This window comes from Candida metapsilosis (assembly GCF_017655625.1).
Source record: "Candida metapsilosis strain BP57 chromosome Unknown scaffold7, whole genome shotgun sequence".
Taxonomy (NCBI): Eukaryota; Fungi; Ascomycota; class Pichiomycetes; order Serinales; family Debaryomycetaceae; genus Lodderomyces; species Lodderomyces metapsilosis.
This window is the reverse complement of record NW_027138165.1, coordinates 1,296,365-1,315,351: the sequence shown is the minus strand read 5'-3', so window position 1 is coordinate 1,315,351 and position 18,987 is coordinate 1,296,365. Positions and strand designations below refer to the sequence as shown.

General features: G+C 37.4%; 9 protein-coding genes across 9 annotated transcripts; 5 read left to right on the top strand and 4 right to left on the bottom strand. All coding sequences in view use genetic code 12, as the record gives it.

Moving 5' to 3' along the window:
- Positions 1 to 292: 292 nt before the first annotated feature.
- Positions 293 to 2,248, top strand: PRM1 (pheromone-regulated protein; the record flags this gene model as incomplete). Its single annotated transcript, XM_067694300.1, has 1 exon — positions 293 to 2,248. The coding sequence occupies one exon, from the start codon at positions 293 to 295 to the stop codon at positions 2,246 to 2,248; it is 1,956 nt and encodes a 651-aa protein (XP_067546634.1).
- Positions 2,249 to 2,290: 42 nt separating this feature from the next.
- On the bottom strand, positions 2,291 to 3,964 carry TOS4 (Tos4p; the record flags this gene model as incomplete). Its single annotated transcript, XM_067694299.1, has 1 exon — positions 2,291 to 3,964. The coding sequence occupies one exon, from the start codon at positions 3,962 to 3,964 to the stop codon at positions 2,291 to 2,293; it is 1,674 nt and encodes a 557-aa protein (XP_067546633.1).
- Positions 3,965 to 4,413: 449 nt separating this feature from the next.
- Positions 4,414 to 5,008, top strand: RPL37B (60S ribosomal protein eL37; the record flags this gene model as incomplete). Its single annotated transcript, XM_067694298.1, has 2 exons — positions 4,414 to 4,420; positions 4,743 to 5,008. 2 exons carry the CDS (start codon positions 4,414 to 4,416, stop codon positions 5,006 to 5,008), a joined length of 273 nt encoding a protein of 90 aa, XP_067546632.1.
- Positions 5,009 to 5,247: 239 nt separating this feature from the next.
- Positions 5,248 to 7,467, bottom strand: I9W82_005151 (uncharacterized protein; the record flags this gene model as incomplete). Its single annotated transcript, XM_067694297.1, has 1 exon — positions 5,248 to 7,467. The coding sequence occupies one exon, from the start codon at positions 7,465 to 7,467 to the stop codon at positions 5,248 to 5,250; it is 2,220 nt and encodes a 739-aa protein (XP_067546631.1).
- Positions 7,468 to 8,046: 579 nt separating this feature from the next.
- Positions 8,047 to 8,886, top strand: NEP1 (18S rRNA pseudouridine methyltransferase; the record flags this gene model as incomplete). The annotated part of the gene is made up of 1 exon (XM_067694296.1): positions 8,047 to 8,886. The coding sequence occupies one exon, from the start codon at positions 8,047 to 8,049 to the stop codon at positions 8,884 to 8,886; it is 840 nt and encodes a 279-aa protein (XP_067546630.1).
- Positions 8,887 to 8,986: 100 nt separating this feature from the next.
- On the bottom strand, positions 8,987 to 12,949 carry GIN4 (protein kinase; the record flags this gene model as incomplete). The annotated part of the gene is made up of 1 exon (XM_067694294.1): positions 8,987 to 12,949. One exon carries the CDS (start codon positions 12,947 to 12,949, stop codon positions 8,987 to 8,989), a length of 3,963 nt encoding a protein of 1,320 aa, XP_067546629.1.
- A 1,317-nt stretch (positions 12,950 to 14,266) lies between these two features.
- I9W82_005148 (uncharacterized protein) lies at positions 14,267 to 14,632 on the bottom strand (the record flags this gene model as incomplete). Its single annotated transcript, XM_067694293.1, has 1 exon — positions 14,267 to 14,632. One exon carries the CDS (start codon positions 14,630 to 14,632, stop codon positions 14,267 to 14,269), a length of 366 nt encoding a protein of 121 aa, XP_067546628.1.
- Positions 14,633 to 14,779: 147 nt separating this feature from the next.
- KRR1 (ribosome biosynthesis protein) lies at positions 14,780 to 15,850 on the top strand (the record flags this gene model as incomplete). The annotated part of the gene is made up of 1 exon (XM_067694292.1): positions 14,780 to 15,850. One exon carries the CDS (start codon positions 14,780 to 14,782, stop codon positions 15,848 to 15,850), a length of 1,071 nt encoding a protein of 356 aa, XP_067546627.1.
- A 724-nt stretch (positions 15,851 to 16,574) lies between these two features.
- Positions 16,575 to 18,980, top strand: I9W82_005146 (uncharacterized protein; the record flags this gene model as incomplete). The annotated part of the gene is made up of 1 exon (XM_067694291.1): positions 16,575 to 18,980. The coding sequence occupies one exon, from the start codon at positions 16,575 to 16,577 to the stop codon at positions 18,978 to 18,980; it is 2,406 nt and encodes an 801-aa protein (XP_067546626.1).
- Between the last annotated feature and the right edge of the window lie 7 nt (positions 18,981 to 18,987).

Here is an 18,987-nt window from a genome sequence, read left to right as displayed (position 1 = left end):
ACTTTGTACTCTGTGCCTCAAACAGAGCTTCCCAATCTGATCATGAAGTAGCCTGTTGCACGACACATACTCTCGATTGAAGTACAGCGGTTGGTATACACTGTTCGCCACGCCGATGATCTCTTCTAATACTAATAACCGTGTTTGAAGAGATGCACATACTGTTTGTTTCAGAAGTGCTTCTTATATTTTTTTTGCTTGTTTCAGATTTTGCAACCATGGAAAAAAAAAAAATCCCTACTCATACTCAATAAATACAACCGCATCCGCTCGTTGTCATTCACATTCACAAATGCCCTCACTCGAAGGCGGTTATCACATAATGCAACGAAACTATTTGGACTTTTTTGAAAAGTCGACTCAAATCTACCTCAATCAGTATACAATATTGCTAATATTAATCATCATCAAGCTACTTCTACTACGAAATTCCCTAATCAACACTATATCAAAGCAGCTAATAGATGAGTCAACTTGTGATGATGAAACATTCCAACCAACTTTAAATGCCTTACACAATATGATCTTTGATAACGTCGCCAAATTGCAATACTCGGGTATAGTATTCATCGTAATAATAATCAAAACTATACGTGAGTTGACTATATTTTATATTGACTTATTTTTGGGAACTTACGTATGCTTACTTAATGCGTTAGTTAGAGGAACTACAGAGTTTGCTTTTGATGCTAGTGAATCAGTGATTCAAGCTGTTAATGTCACTATCGTGGAGGCGACAAATGGAATTGAGGAAGGGTTACAAGGATTATCAACATTTCTTAATGATGTTTCAACTGGGTTTACTGCAATTGGCAATTTATTCTCAGGAAGTAGCTCAACTTCAAATGCAAATTCATATGAGCAAAAGATTAACATCTCTCTTGGTGCATTGAAGGATAAAATTGCCATACCTGGTTCAGTTTTGGGCAAGATTAATAATGCAAGGAATGTTAGCATAAATGAGTTAGAGGACATAAATAAGCAAACTCAAAATTTGATCAAAACGCCCTTCAATTTGATTGTTAGTAAGCTAGAAGAGATCAAACTAAGTAATGAAACCCACGCAAATCATACAATCACTCCAATAAATGTCAAAGACGCATGTATGAAAACAGTTGAACAGGTCAAGGATACTCAAGATCATTTAGTCAGATTTGTTGAAACTACAAGCAAGTATTTATTTATCATAATGGCGGTGATTGTACTAGCCAGTATTGCTTATGCATGGTACATGGAACACAGACAATGGAAACGGAAAACAAGATTTATCAACGAGGCTGGCATAGACAATGAGATTGAGTTTCGCAATCAAGAGAATCTATATCTGAATTTCATGACATATACCCTAGTGAAACGAATGGGGATGAATGTGAATCAAAAAGTCATTTGGATAATCAGTTACATGTCGAATAGACTAGCACGAAATTTACTCATTTTTGGATTGTTGGGATTGCTTGCAGCTATATTGCAATTGATTTTGGTAAGCTATGTCCGTGGTGAAATACAAAAACAAATTGTGAATATGTCTTCGAATTTCAACCCCATTGCAGCTGACGCATACATTAGATCAGTAAATGACTACATCAACACCACACAAGCTGATTTAAATGAGGAATTATTTGGAGAAATAAGATCGACTGCGATCAAGGTCAATTCCACAATTGGAGAATTTGTTGATAATTTAGATTCCGTAATCACTGATATTTTCGGCACCACATCCATTATAGCGTCAGCTGTGAACACTGTAGTGTATTGTACAATTGGCCGAAAGCTACTCAAAATTGAACAAGGATGCACATGGTTATACGAAAACTTACAAATCAGTGTCCCAATGATTTCAGACTCAATGCAGCGTGATTTGCAGCAAGTTAAGGTATTGCAGCCAAGTAATGTGATGACGAAATTAGACAAGTTGATTGCCCTTTATGTCAAATCAGTCATGTTGGAGTTGTATGTTGCCGTGACATTTTTGGGTGTATGGGTACTACAGTTGATCATTGGATTAATTTTGTTGATAACAAGACATCGTAATACCGAGGAAGAGGAGTTGGGTGACGACACTTCCAATGAAAAAGATCGTGCTTTTTATCAAGATACGAGGAATTTGACAATAAGCAGCCCCAGACCGTTGAGTCAAGAGCAGATGGAAAGCTATCCATATCCATTATCGAACCCCCACACCTACTTGCCTCACACTACATCTAGCTACTATCCAACACCGCCGCCTATAGAAGATAAAAAGCTCTGAATATACATTAGCCATCTACATACTATATAGCACACCTCCTCCTTATTTCTTGATTGGAGCTGGCTTCTTCCAGTAATATTGTTTATGTGTCCTTCTACAAGAACGCAACCCACCATGTCCCTTGATATTGGAGACCAAATTCTGTCTTCCTTGATCATCATCTTGTTCCGGCATGTAATAGTACTCTTCTTCCAATGGCTTACCAGCAGCATCAGTACCTTGACGATAAATTATTCCAATGCATTTCAAATTATGCAATATTGATCTGATCTGCAAAAGTGAAAGCTTGGAAGTAGCAGCTGAAATTGTGTTCAAAAACGAGGCCGGAGTCGAGCTCAATCGAGAAAATGCCAAATGGTTGACCAAGATATTTTCAATGTCAGACAAGTTGGGTAATGATAATGCAGAATCATCGACTTCTGGTGTTTGTTGTCTAACAATTGCTTTCTTTCTCTTTTTCATCATTGGTTGATGTGATTCCGAGTGCTCATGTTTGACATGCTTTGTTTGCTTGTGTTGTTTCATCGAGGGCTGCTTTTCAATATGTGGCTCTGCTGAGGATGCACGTCTTGGAGTGTTTGTAATATCAGACAAGACCATCTTCAGTGGATTTGATAAACTGCGCTTATGTGGTGATGGCTCGTCATTATTTGAGTACATGTTAAATTGTACTGATTTGTTTGGCTGTGGTTGTCTCAATTTAATCAGATGAAGTTTACTAGGAGTTTGGTAGTCATCATCATCCAACATACTATGATCCATGTCGTCCTCTTCCTCCTCTCCACGTTTTGGCGATGACATCATTGAATCATTCTTTGGTTTTGATGGTGTTTGAGGCTCTGAACTGCTAAAGATCTTATTCAATGGAGTCACATCGGAATCCTGTTTGACATGGTCATTCTTTATCAATACCAACTCTTCATCATCTGTTAATTCATCATCACTATCCGTCAATGGCTCTTCAACATCCTTGGGATTTAACAACACCATCAGTTTGGAGATTTCCAACAAGACATTCTCAAATTGACGTGGTAATGAAACCAGTTCTCCTTTGTGAATATAAAATTGCGAATAATCAACTGCCAACTTGATTGATTCAAAATCACCCTTTAATGCATTTGTCGATAATGGACTACCATGACTATGTTCAACAACAGTATACTCATTTTTGTTTTCTGGTTTCGCATAAACGTAGCAAGTCTTGGGAATAACCACTCCTAATCCATTTGATCCAATGCAGTTGATGGTCACTTGTTGTGGAGTGTAGTTGATTTTAACGTGAGTACGCGAAATGTAAGAATCTTTGGCGTTTAAATTATATTGACAAGTTTGAGATGATCTACCAATAGTGAACTCGTCTTGACTTGATAAGAGTGGGATACGTAAGACAGATTTATCTGATTTCAATATGTTGAAGTTTTCGTTGATAGCCACTGTCAGTTTGCTGTCAGTAGCTTGTTTAGTTTCACTCTGCCAATCAAAAGTGGCTCTCTCATTGACTTCGCCTCTTGTAGGTGATGACGATCTGAATAACGATGACGAAGGATTAGGAGTAGGCAATTCAACAATACGTGATTGCCTAATGTCCTTTGCCTTTTCTAATGGTTGTGGTTTTTTAGTTAAAGCAAATGGATCTTTGTTATGATAAGGAAGTACATCATCCTCCGCATCATGCAATGGCGAAGATGGTGGGAACTGATAATTGGTGTTTGACATTATTAACCAGTGGTAAGGTGTCAAGTGTTTTGGTAGTTTTAGTATTTGTTGTGACTTTGATAAAAGATTGTTTGTTTTGAATATGAGTACGTGAGTTTTGTTTATACTTTCACAAAGCGCAAAACACGTGTCTTTGTTTACAGTTTGCACCCAACCGCGTAGTTTGTGTCTTCTTCAGCAATAGTCTAGTGGTTGAAGCCCTAAGAAACGTTTTTCACGTGTATATACTTTTTGTTTGCACACTACCAAGATTATTTTCAATGATCATCGCTACCACGTAGTTAGTTTACATAATCAAGTGCGAATGTATTACATAATGGTTTATGTAATCACACAGTTTAGCAAAAGAGAGAGAGAGAGAGAAAGAGGAAAAAAAAGAACTTCAAACTTTTTGGTAAGAGAAATTTTTCACTTAGTTTATACCATCAATCAGTAAAGCATAATCAAACATGGGTAGTATGTAATAAACCAAGAAGGATCAATCAAGTATTTTAGTGCATCAGGAGGGGCAGATCAATATCTATGGAGGAATAGTGGAGACACGAATTAGAGCAGGGAGATAGCATGCAATCATTTGTTGGCAATCTTGCTCAAGACATCATCAACAACACCGTAATTCATGTACTTGAAATTGGACAACAAGTCTCACATGTCTTATTACAATCATTTATGAGCTATTTCAATCCTGGGAACGTTAATACACATCGCCCTAGGTTCATCTCAGATGCAATAAATTCCATTCAGCATTAGTTACAATATACTAACACCCGTTCTATAGAAGGTACACCATCATTGGGTAAGAGACACAACAAATCACACACCTTGTGTAACAGATGTGGTCGTCGTTCATTCCACGTCCAAAAGAAGACCTGTTCATCATGTGGTTACCCAGCTGCTAAGATGAGATCTCACAACTGGGCTTTGAAAGCCAAGAGAAGAAGAACTACCGGTACCGGTAGAATGGCTTACTTGAAGCACGTTTCTAGAAGATTCAAGAACGGTTTCCAAACCGGTGTTGCCAAACCACAAACTGCTGAAAACTAAGTTTTAAAAATAGCTAAATTTTTTATGATGGTTTGATGAAATTGAGGGAGATGAGGAGAGGGAAGATTCTTGCTGGAGAGTATCAACAGTATTTGGGGGTATATCCAAGCTAAAGGGTTCCCTCTCTGGATGCAATGAAATGTTTGAAATTTTTAGAAACAAATATTGTTTGAAGTATAATACAACAACACTGTATATTAATGTGAAATTTTATACACGTATTCTGTAGGAGGTTTTCTCTATACATCCATATCGATATCACTGAAGTTGTCATCATCATCATCATCATCATCATCTTGTGTTTCAAAATTCATATTAAAGTATAAGTTATCAGCCTCTTCATGATTAACAAATCGATTCAAAATTTCTCGACTCAATTCAACCGTTTCGGACTCATACGGAAACTCCAATCCATTGGCATAATCACTTTCAACATTAGCAAGTAGTTTACCACCACCTTTGCCTGAATAATCGTCCGTGGTTAAATGATTCAACTGTCGTGCTCTCAATTCGCAAGCCTTGTTGAATACGGCAATGTCATAATGTCCCTGTGATCGTATTTTAACCAACAACTTATGAGCATCTAATGATAGAGAATCGGCACCAAATGCTATTCTCAGAAGGGCAACAAACATCTCATACATGGTTTCACTGTATATCAAATCACTTGCTTCGTGGAGATCTTGCGTTAAATAATTCATGATTTTAACAATTTGACCAATTAAATGCACTCGTGAATGAATGACAGATGATCGAGGGTCATTTGCCATGTAGGTTTGCTCGAGATGAATAATTCTTACAAATGACTTGAAGTGTTCCCTATCGATCAAGAAATCAATAGTCTGCTTTGTGATGATTATCGATTGAAACAACTCACAAACTTTAATTTTAAGATTCAAAAAATGAGCTTCGTGATTGTGTTGTAGATCCAGTGGGTTCAACGTAGATTCCAAGTCCTTGTAGACCGGAAGTGGGATCGCCACTAAGTAATTGTTCAAATTATCATGCTTAACAGGCACCATCAAATCAATCATATTCAAATCACAATTATTTCCAATGAACCTATTCAAACCGTAGAATCTGAACCCATCTTTGATTGGGATATCAAGTAGGAGAATCTTCATTAATGACTGTATAAGGTTGACGTCAGATGAAGGCTGATTGAATCCAAAAGTCTCTTCAGTAATTGAAGCCGTCAACATTTCCACAACATTAAACACTAAATTTACTTGTGCTACTGATTTGAACCGTTCGGCATTTAGTGGTAAACATGAAGAAACAAGACTTTGAGGTAATACAGTTTGATCACTCCAAATCTGGCGGATGAATTGCATATTGTATCCCGAACCAATTGTTGTCAATTTTTCAATCAAATCTAAGCAACAGATTAGAATAAAGCGTTCAATAGCTATGACCTGGTCAGGCACATCATGATAATTATCAAAATCGGCTTCTTCTTCCAAATTAGGGTTGAGTAAAAACATGTAACTTAGTGACAATTGAGAACATTGTTGAACTAGCTTGATGATTACTGGTTTAGTAACAGCAGCGGGTCGGAAACTGATTATACAATAGACCAATGACAATAGAAAGGGTACTGACAACGTTTGCTTTCCTGTAACTGCTTGTTCTATGATATCCAATAGTAAAAATGAAACTCTCTCAATCAATTCATCTAATCTTGAAGTTTTTAATGTCATCAAAACATTACTTATAAAAGATGAAACAGCAGTCTTTTTGTCCAATTTGTACCCGTATAATGTTTCAATATCAAAGTCAATGCAAATCTTTGACAAGTATTCAATTGATGATCGATTACTTCCAGGAATACAATACTTCCAAATTTGATCAATCAAGGCAGACGTTTCATGTTGAACTCTAATAACTCTCTGTATAGTCTGACTAGGGATTGACGTTGAATCCGATTCAGCACTTGCTTCGAATACCAGTTGATCCACATCAGTACTTGAATTGGGGCCCTTTTGTTGTTGTGAATTGCCATTGTCAATTTTCCTCCTTTTCAAAGCTGTTGTCGTCACCAACTCATTTTTTAAGAATTTACGATCATCTTCCAACTTCAACACCGCTTCTTTTAAAGCTGCTGCTTCTTCTTCTTTACTCTTCTTCAACGCGTCATAAGATTGTCGTAGTGAGTTCAATTCATCTCGTTTAGTGTTTTGCAACAGAATCAACTGTGCTTTTAAAGTAGCGATCTCCCCATCAGCTTGGAATAGCCTGGATTGAATATCGTTACCTATTGGTTGTTGCAAAAACTGGGACGCAATAGGTTGGTTGACTGCAGGTGGTGGTGGTGGTGGTTCCTGAATTGTCGTGTTGTCTTCGTGTGTTGTACCTAAATCAACTGGAGCTTGCGTGGTTCCTAAGTACTGCTGCAAAAGTTCATCATCCTCATCGTCGTTTGCAAAGTCACTATCTGATTCAGACATGTCATGGGTCATATCATGTCAGTAAAGGAAGGTGTAGATTATAATTTATGGTTATCAAGACGTGATCTGATACATATTTTTTTTTTTGTTCTTTGCTGCACGCGATTGCGAATTCAGAGAGAAGGAGATTGCCCATACAATTCGACACCTGTTAGCAACGTGAATGATCATGTGAGCCAAGAATTGGTTTGATATAGCACCTAGAATGGAGTTTAGAAAGTAGAAGTGCATCCTACTGTGTTCTGCTACGCTAATATACAAGTAGGCACGTGACTTTAATTGGTGATGTGATCTAAAGAGATCGAGAAATTACATTGCCCCAGTCAAACATTCAAACAGAGTAAAGTCTCAACTAGTACTGCCTATTCAAAGATTTAAACTAGAGCAAGTACGTCAAGTAAATGCCTGAGTATTAAATTTAAATTGCAAATTAATCCTTGAAAACAATGGGAACAATAGAAGCAAAAAAAAAAAGAATACTCTGCTTCAAATGAAAAATTCTTTTCTGAGCAGAGCTTTTTCTTTTATCGTATATCATCACCCCCACGAATTAGGCACTAACCTTTTAACCCACCTTCCTTTTCTTCCACAATGACTACCAAGACAGCTGAAAAGAGTAATCCACAACAAAATACCACCAATGAATCACAAGTAGAAAAATCTCCGGCTTCATCAACCACCACCTCCTCCACCTCCTCCACCTCCAATAAAACATCATCAGTCCCACCAGCCTCATTCATTCCAAAACAACCAGTCCCACTCTCCTCTCGTGACAAAACCACCAAGAGATTAATTGTCGTCTTATCCCAAGCATGTTTAGAAACGTATAAAATGAACAGCACCAACAGCGCCGGCGGCGACAGATTTGCATTACTAAACTGTGACGACCATCAAGGATTATTACGTAAAATGGGAAGAGACATAGCTGAAGCCAGACCAGACATCACTCACCAATGTTTATTAACCTTGTTGGACTCACCAATAAACAAAGCTGGTAAATTGCAAGTGTATATCCAAACTGCGCGTGGTGTTTTGATTGAAGTTAATCCTAGCGTTCGTATTCCTCGTACTTTTAAACGGTTTTCAGGATTAATGGTTCAGTTGTTGCATAAAATGAGCATAAGGTCAGAGAATTCAAAAGAGGTGTTGTTGAAGGTGATTAAGAATCCAATTACTGATCATCTACCTACCAAGTGCCGCAAGATTACATTGTCGTTTGATGCGAAAGTGGTTAAAGTGCAGGATTATGTTGCCAAGTTGGACGATGATGAAAGTATATGTGTTTTCGTTGGTGCTATGGCTAGAGGTAAGGATAATTTTGCTGATGAGTTTGTCGATGAAAAGATTGGGTTGTCGGATTATCCATTGTCGGCATCAGTTGCATGTTCCAAATTCTGTCATGGTTGTGAAGATGTCTGGGAGATTTATTAAAGAGGAAAACCACAGGGTGCATAAATAGAGATGTTTACGTGTAGTCTTATTTCATTTCAGTAAAAAATGTTAAAATTTTATCTATAAATGTGAATATTAATTATCTATCCATAACACCTTCCTTTTCCAACACTTTTTCAATTTCATTAAACAACGTATCAGTAGTAACCTTTGATCCTTTAATTCTAGCACAAATAATCTCCGACTTGTGATTAAAATCCCTTGGAGCAACTCTAATCCTAAATTTACAACTCTTCAAATCAAATGAATTGTATTTGGAAATTGCACCAGTTATCGTATAACTCAAGGTATCATTTTTCAAATCTTTTAATCCAAAGTTTGACCATGATTTAAGCAATGTGAATAATGCCGATTGCATTTCCTCCCTTGGTAAAAGAGTGGCGAATCTTTTGATCTCAGAGTCGGAAATCGCAGGACTATGGGATGAAGATGAAAACCATCGAAGGAATGATGATTTGGGCTTTTCTTCATTTGATTCAGTTGGACTTGGAAGTTGATTATTGCCACTGGCTGATCTAGATCCTTCATCAGTGCTCTTTTTCGATCCTCTAGAGAAAATCCTCAAAAATGATCCTTTTCTTGGTTTATTGTTTTGTTCAGGATAATTGTTGGTTTTATCATCCAATGGTTTCTTATGTGGTGGTGGAGGAGGTGCAGGTGCCACTACTTTAGCTTGAGGGCCATTCGTCTTTGGATCACGCACTTTCAGCATTGGCCTTGTTTCATGTTGAGACTTCTTTTCAGGAACAGCAGGAACCATACTCAGTTTACCAGCATTGTTTTGTTTGTGACTAGAGCCATTGGCAAGCACGTCAATTGATGATTTACTTGATTTTCCATCTGGTAACTTTATTTTATCAAATACATCATCGGATTGATTAGACTCTGTAGATTCTTTCTTTTGATGCTTCTTAGGAGTTGGTTCGCCTTTGCTATTGAATGTGTACTCAGAATCCTCGGTTGGTAAGTCAGGCACTTTTGATTGGGGTCTAGCTGACTTACTATATCTTCTTGTGGTTGAAGCTCGTGATACACGCTTATTGGAAGAGTCATAGTATGAGTGTCTCTTATCGGCCAAGTGTTGTTCAAAGTCCATAACCGAGTTTCCATCATCACCAAGTTCTTCATCCTCTGCAGGCAATCCGGCTTTATCCAACCTGTCAGCAAAACTTGTTTTCAAAGGTGGGATTGGAGCATCGTCGTCATCATCGTCATTCGCATTATCAGGAGCATGTGACTCGATAATAGAATTCAAGTCACGATAAGAGTCTTTGGTTGAATACATTGACAATACTGATAGCCTTTTGTTGGAATTGGAGAAATGTCTCGACTTTCTTGTCACGGTGGGTATCTTGACACCACTAATCAAAGTCTCTGGTTCGTTGTGTCCACGGCCAGCTTTCCTGTGAAGACTCCTCTGACTATTGAGTAACCTCGATTTCCTTATTTCCGACATATATTCATCACTCAAGTTTGAATCAACAACATCAGGTTCAGGTAGTTCAAAGTCCTGATTCTCATCGTAGTAACTGTCCTTTGAAGGCCTTCTCTTGTCTAACACGCCACCATCATCTTCAGCAATATCGTCCATAACGGAAACCATTGATTCTCTATTGATCTTCTTCTTGGACATCTTGGAATCTCTATCCTTCTTTTGGTTATCTCTCCATTCACGTTCCAATGCATCCTGTGCCCTTTCAATCTGTTCATTGTGGTGAGCTTGCCAAAGTGGATCAAGTCTAGAAACTGGTCGCCTAGTCAAGATGGGGGTTAGGGTTCTTCTCCGTACTGGTTGACTCACTGATCTCCTCTTTAATTGCTCAACATCGTCCATTGTGAGCTCATCAGATTTGGCCTGTCCTTCAGACAATGCTCGCAATGCACCCAAGTGCTTTGATTGACGTTTAGGCTGAGTAATTTCTTGTTCATCAATTGTTTCCATATGTGAGTCTCCAGAAGGATTATCTTCTCTAATGATAAAACTAAGCTTTCTTGAACTAAGCAAAGATTTCCTTTTCAGTCTCCTCTTTTTCTTTTCCAATTCTCTTCTGGCTTTCAATTCAGCTTCGTGCTTTTTACGTTCAATTTCCATCAATCTCTCATACTCTCTAGCCTCCAATTCTTCTTGGTCAACCAACTCTTCGTCTTGTTCATTATAGTCCTCTTGGTTAAATATTTTATCGCACAATGCAGCAAAAGTTGCTGATGTCCTCTTGGCCAGCTTGTCCATGTATTCCCATTCATCGTCACCTGCTAGTTTGGTATAGATGGACAACATTTTCATGGTTACGGAGTTTCTCTTTAAACCAGCTGTCATTGAAGCGCGGATTGATCTTCTCTTTGACATTCTTTTACTATTGGTGTTATTTTTGGTAACCATGGAGGATCTCTTGGAAGCGGTGGATGCTCTGTTAGCTGGTTGCGACAAGTTTGGAGATTCATCAACAACTGGATTTTCTGCCAATTTTGGTAAACCTTCCATTTTTTCATTCAAATATGAATCCTTTGATGGTAATGTTGGTGCAACTGATTGGTGGCTTTGAGATTCGATAATGTCATTGTAGATATTACGAGGTGTTGCTTTGATATTGGAAGATTGTGGTTGCTTTGATCGAGACTTGATTGGTGATGAAGATGGAGAGCGAGCAAATGACAGTCTCTTTTTAACCATTTTCCTTGGAGAATTATTAGCTGACGAAGCTGCAGATAGCCTCACATGAGAAAGTCTAGTATTACTTCCACTTGATCCACCAAATCCATTTTTGTATTGAAATGATGTTGGTCTTGACACGCTAATTTGACTTGTACGTTTTCTTCCAGCAGGTGATCTATTTATTGAAGAGCTCCTGCTTATTCTGTTGTTGAAACTGCTCGATTTTGAAGGAGGTTGTTGTTGCTGGTCATCACCCGAGTGTCTATACCTCAAAAGCAATGCATAAAAGGTCTTTTCTGGATTGGGGCCATGCAGTAAAAGACATTTGATAATATCCAGCTCTGGTCTATCGTTCCATAATATAGATAAATTGGATAAAATCTGCTTATCAATATTCTTGACCGATCCGAGTGACTTATAAGCAGTTTCTGGGTGAGGTAATGACTTCTCACTAATCAAATCTTCATTTGACATTGGATATTTAGTCAATAAAGGATGCTTTAGTATGTTTTCAGTAGTAATTCTCTTGACTGGATCAACTTCCAACATTTTCTTGATCAAGTCTTGGGCTTCTCTGCTAATCTCGTCGTTTGGTGGCATTTCATAACTACCAGCTTGAACTTTGAGTAATAAATTACGGATATTTTCATCATCAAATGGCAATCTCCCCGTTAATAATGCAAACAAGATGACTCCACAGGACCAAACGTCCGAGGCAGCTCCATGATACTTTAACCCACTAACAATTTCAGGAGCAGCATAATGGGGAGATCCACAAGATGTGTCAAGCAATTTTCCATTACTTTCCAAAGCAGCCATACCAAAGTCGGCTAATTTGACGTTCAATTGAGCATCCAATAGTAAATTTTCTGGTTTTAAATCTCGATGACAAATACCTAAAGCGTGACAGTAAGCCGTACCAAGGATTATTTGACGGAAATATTTGATAGCTTCTGGTTCTTGTAATGGTCCCATTTCAACCAATAAATCAAAAAGTTCTCCTCCTTCGACGTATTCTAATACCAAGTAAAGTGCTTTAGAAGTCTCCCATACATCATATAATCTAAGAACATTGGGATGCGTAAGAAGTTTCATGATAATGATTTCACGTTCGATACCATAAGGTAAGCCTTCACCGTTTTTGGGAGCAGTGGCATCACCACCTTGGCCATGACCATGTTCATCTTCTTCTCTTAGTTCTGATTTGGAAACAACCTTGACAGCAGCTTTTTGTCCAGTTAGTTGATGTGTTGCGAGTAATACTCTTCCAGTGGCACCTCTTCCTAAAGTTTTACCCAACTTCCAAGGACCAATTGATTGTGGGTGGTTGTGGTTAGCACCAGTGGAGGCAATTGAAGATGTTATAGAAGCCAGCCTTGAGTGTACCATTATTGAAAAATAAAAAAGGGGACGGTGGGGCGGTGCGTGTTGACTAGGAGTTCTCTAAACAAGTAGGGTGTCTAGTGTAATAAAAAAGAATGTATAATAGTTAGTTAATAGGGTGATAGTGGTCTGTTGTAGTGTAGTGTAATGTAATATACTCCTTTGGTCGAAAGAGAGAAAGAAAGATGGGCAAGGAGGTATATTATAGGTTTTTTTGGTTGTCAAAATTTTTAATCTAAAAAAAAAAATTTCACGAAAGAAAGAAGTAAAACTAATAAATAATAAATAATATTAATATAAATAATAAATATGAATCTCTGTGTGTGCTTGTGTTTGTGTGTGTAATGTATGATTGATTTTGTTTACTTAATGTATGTGTGTGTTTAAAAATAAAATGTTTAATAAGAATAAGACGTGTAGTACTGTATATAAGCTACATTTTATTTTTATTTTTATTTTTTAGTTGTTTCTTTATTTTTAGTTTATCACGCGTGTAATTTAACAAAAATGTATTTTAACTCCTTTCGGAATAACATCATACACACATGTAATAATTTAACTACTTTAGGAATACTAATAACTATATCATGTACACTTCATTTTGACGATATTTTACTCTACTCTACGCACAAAGACCCTATACACCTATTATAGTCCAGACCTCGCCTCACACATCTTCAATACAGACACAAAAAATTACAAAAAACAAAAAGATTCTTAGAAGGTTGTGTCGTGTTCTCTTTTTCTTAAACGGTTTAACTGCCAATCAAATTAAGCAATTTTGTTTCTTTGACTTTTGTGTGTGATCTGTACTACTTCTTCTCTAGGGGATATAACTCTGTTTTCACATCTTCTTTTTTAAAAAAAAAATGATCTACATCTTTGTCTAAGCACATTCCTCTCTTTATTTTTCAAAAGTGACACTGTCAACATATTCTTGGTGGGAATTTGGTTGCAAAAATTTCTTACAAATATCTTTTTCTATTGGCATAATTCAATGAAAATTAATGAGGTGGCTACCAAACAATTATTCATATTCTCAAACAGAACTAAACAGTCTACCAATTAAGCTCCTCATTTGCTTGGTTTGGTCCATTTTGCATTAACTTATGCTTTGAAAAATGAGTGTGCATGTGCAATAAGTGAAGGACGAAATACACCACATTCCTTAGATTCTAGTCTCATTCAAACAATAACCTAGACCATAGACAAGTGGAACCACAACAATCCCTGTCTCCATCACAAACAGTTTGAGGGATAATCTCACCTCTCCACCTTTTACTGTCCCATATTGAACAAACACTCCGTGGAAAAGACCACTTCCTATAGCCCAATATCACTCAACAATTGCATCTGTTTCTTCATCTCCTCATTAGCAACTTGATTCTGTTTCTTCATTTCTTCATCTTTATCATAATCTTCTTTAATCAGTTTCAACGACTTCAACTTATCTGAATCATGCTCATTTACCGGTTTGGCTTCTTGTAGTAGTTGTGATACTTCATTATACTCATTGATATCAGCATTTAGCTTGTCTAGTTTCATTTTAGCTGTTTTGGATTTCGATTTGGATACATGTGTTGAAGTAGTTGTGTGTTTGGATTTAAGTTTGTTATTGGACTTCGAGTTTGTCTTGGTTCTCGGCTTTTGAACTTTGCTATTGGATTTTGAATTAGATTTAAGTGACATGTTTAGTATAACGGGTGGTTCAGTTGACTTGACTTGTCCAAAGAAGAATAGGCAAAAATTTGACAGAGCAGAAAAAAAAAAAAAATAATTCCCGCTGATCATCTCATCTCTCACTCTCCATCAGTGCCACCCACCTCCCCAAACATTATGCCATCATCACATAATAAAGATAAGCCTTGGGATACTCCCGACATAGACAAATGGGCTATTGAAGAATTCAAACCTGAAGATAACGCAAGTGGACTACATTTTGCCGAAGAGTCTTCGTTTATGACCTTATTCCCCAAATATCGTGAACAATACCTTCGAAGTATATGGAGTGATGTGACAAAAGCTCTTGATAAACATTTCATACGATGTGAATTAGATTTAGTTGAAGGATCAATGACTGTAAAGACAACTGCAAAGACGTTTGATCCTGCCATTATTTTAAAAGCCCGTGATTTGATTAAATTGTTGGCTAGATCGGTCCCTTTCCCTCAAGCTGTTAAAGTATTACAGGATGATGTTGCTTGTGATGTGATCAAGATTGGTAATTTTGTTACTAATAAGGATAGATTTATCAAAAGAAGACAAAGATTAGTTGGACCCAATGGGAATACTTTAAAAGCATTGGAATTGTTGACCAAGTGTTATATCTTAGTTCAAGGTAACACCGTCAGTGCAATGGGTCCATACAAAGGTTTGAAAGAAGTGAGAAGAGTAGTTGAAGATTGCATGAAGAATATTCATCCAATTTATTACATTAAGGAATTGATGATTAAACAAGAATTACAAAAGAATCCCGAACTAGCTCATGAAGATTGGTCAAGATTTTTACCTAGTTTCAAAAAGAGAAATGTTGCAAGAAAGAAGAAACTTGGTAAGAAGGAAGGTAAACCAGAGAAGAAGGTTTATACTCCTTTCCCACCTGCTCAACAACCACGTAAGGTTGATTTGCAAATTGAGAGTGGTGAGTATTTCCTTGGTAAGCGTGAGAAGGAGTTGAAGAAGTTACAGGAAAAGAGAGCTAAACAGGAGGAGAATAGTGAGTTGAAGAGACAAGAAAGAGCAAAAGATTATGTTGCACCAGAGGAGGAGAATTATGAGAATAAGTTGGTGAGTAAAGAGAAGAAGGAAAAGAAGGAGAAGAAGGAGAAGAAGGAGAAGAAGAGGAAATCAAGTCAAGATTCAGATGATGAAGTTAAGCATAAGAAATCTAAAAAATCTAAAGATTGAGAGGTAGTAACGTAGTTGGACAGAGAGCATTCTTTTTAGTTTAGATAATACACGCTATGTTGTTGATATGTTTAATTCTGTCTTTGTAGTAGAAATTGGCTTTTGCAACGGCTAAGCCAATTGGTCTACAATACACAAACACATTATCTCAACTTTTAATGTTTCGACACTAATACTACATATGTAGAAAAATTAAAAGTTTGATGGAATGGTAGCACTTATTCTCAATTGAGTATGTCTGTTTCCCAATTAGGATTGTATACAATAAATAATAGTACAATAAAAAAATAACCTCAATACAAACAACCAAACAGTGAATTTGTAGTCAGTATAGTGCAACCACTACAAGGTAAGTATCTAGGCCAACTTGCAAATAGTACCTCTTTAACGAAATGATTATTCGAAACAACGAAGAGATATGTCTATCCTTTCTTTGTGTGTGTGTACATAATAATGTACGTTAGTTTCGATGTGTATTACATAATATATTACGTAAGTATATGTTTATGTTTACAAAACAGAAGAAAATTCACATAACCACAGAACCACAGACCAAAAAGAGAAGAGGCTAAAAGACAAGAATAAACAACAAAACTATATCCAGTTACCCTTTTACATACACAGATCATACTTTATTGCCACTACTGTGTTCACTGCTGTTACACTCTTTTGACATCTCTCAACATCGAGTCCCACATCAATCTTTTGCATGGCTGCTATCTGAATGTCCAAACTAGATCAAATACTCTCATTTGCACTGGAGATAGAATCACGATCCACTAGACTAGCAGATGCTACATCTACTTCAATAGATCTAATCAATCATATATCATACATCAACCAACAACTACTAAATCATGATCATGATTTAGATGAAATTCGACAATTGATGAATAATAACCAATCATGTTTAATTCAATTGAATGCATTGAGTGAACGAATTTTCTACTTACAGTCCAATTTACCTATAAATGATTACATTACTAATCAGACTAGTTTTGAGCATTTGAATACTGAGTATAATCATATTTTACTGAAGTTGGCTGTGAATACTGAGATTACTGATGAGTTTGAGGAGGAAGAGGAAGATCCACAGGGAGACGAAGTGGAACACCATTTCCAGCACTTGGATATTGAGGATAGTTATTTTGACGATCTCAGTGATGAGGAAGAAGAGGAGGAGGAGGAACAAGAAGGGGCTTACCTCAATGATTTCCAATCAACGTCTCCTACACTTGAACCACCAGATTTAAGAAAAATGATTTCAATATCAAACTTACAATTAAAGCCAATGAGATGTGCTTCATCATCAGCCCAAGCATTTACAAACCCAAAGACTAATACAACTCCCATTTCAGCACCCGTACAACCAAGATCAATACAAAAGAAAAAGTCCAAGTACAGACTTTCAAGCATATACAATATCAACCCAGTGGCCCTTGAAGATAAGGATTGTGCATTGTATTCAAACAGAACGTCATATGTCACATCTGCTGCTTCGTCATCACCACCTTCTGAAGATAGTGATCGAATGATGAAGAATAGTTTATCTCAATCTTTTGACACCATTGAATCACATTTCTCTAATCATATATCATTGTCGAAGCAAGATGATCAGCACGATACAACATTAAAGAACGAAGATGATGATGAAAACACAGAAACGTTACCAGACCCATCTCCTGCAAATGCATCAGCGCTTCACAAACACGTTAGATCAAACTCATTACCTACTTCATCATCCGCTAAATCCATCGATCAGATTGACCTATTCAAGGACCTCGATTATCAAGAAGACTATTTAAGATTCAACAGATTGAAACATTTCATCAGTATAAGTAGCTTGCCCAGGCGTTCACCACGATTTGGAACTGCTGAGGACGAACTTGAAGATGATAATTTGTTTTATCAAGAATTTGAAAAATCTTTAACACCACAGCAATGTTTGGATAATTGCGATGTTTGTTCAGTTTTATCGGATGTGTCTTATTACTCACCAGAAAAGCAACAACATGGAAGTCATGAGGAAGACGGCAAAGATGAGATACAAGGTGCAGGTGGAGATGCTAGACCTAGTTTGGAGTTTGACACCTACAGTTCATTCTTGCGGAAATCAAAATTGAACTTGAATGAAGCTTATCATACAGCATTTCCTCATTTATATCAACAGCGGCAGAGTACCAATATAGAGAATGTTACAGAGCAAGACCAGCAGCAAGCTCCTGCTCAAGAGAGTCATCATGTTATTGCTAGTCACAATTTCAAAAACCCTATCGCCACTATCGGAAGTACCACTCCGCATACAGTGAGTCCTACATTGGACACAAGTTTCGAACGAGAACAACACCCCGTATTATCAGCATCTCAATCAACGGATAAATTGTCATCACGGAAATTGCTAACTCAAGTGATTTCACAGAGTCCATTTACAGTCAAGAGAGATGCATTTGCTAGTGGTGCCCCTTCAACCCCGAAATTGCATCAGTCATACCTGCCATCATCATCATCACCTCCATTACCTATAAGCAAACGCAATGCTCACTCCGTATCTTCGTCGCCATTATCATCACGGAAAATAGGCACCGTTGTCGCAAAGAGCTCTCCGTCCATTGCAGCTTCACCTTCTCTGCCTACGTCATCATCTACATCCCCGTCATTCACACATAATCTTATCAACTTTATGTCAATGTCGAAAATGCATCGCCATAAACAACAGCAAGAGATGCAAGACCAACAGTATCATCAGCGACAATTCCACATGCAGTACCTTGCTAATCCATTCACACCACAACCGCTTCACGTATCTACAAAGCCACCGACTCCTGAAAAGATTCGACAATTGAAGAAACAAAAACGATTGAAACGACACGTTCCAATCCTGATCCCCAATGAAGCTCAGTTGAAACGAGTACCACCTCAATCAGATGGAAGAGGGGGAGGAGCAACAGCAGCAGCAACACAGAACAACAGTTTTAAAAATGATGCGTCGTTTGCCAAATTGACCATCTTGCGAAATCAAAAGTATATCAATACTCGTGGTGATTCTTTGCTGTTTAGCAATAGTCCTATTGTGAGGGAGTGCAATCATGATGCGTTACGGGAAGCACTAAGTGCTAGTCTCCTTGAATAGACAAAAG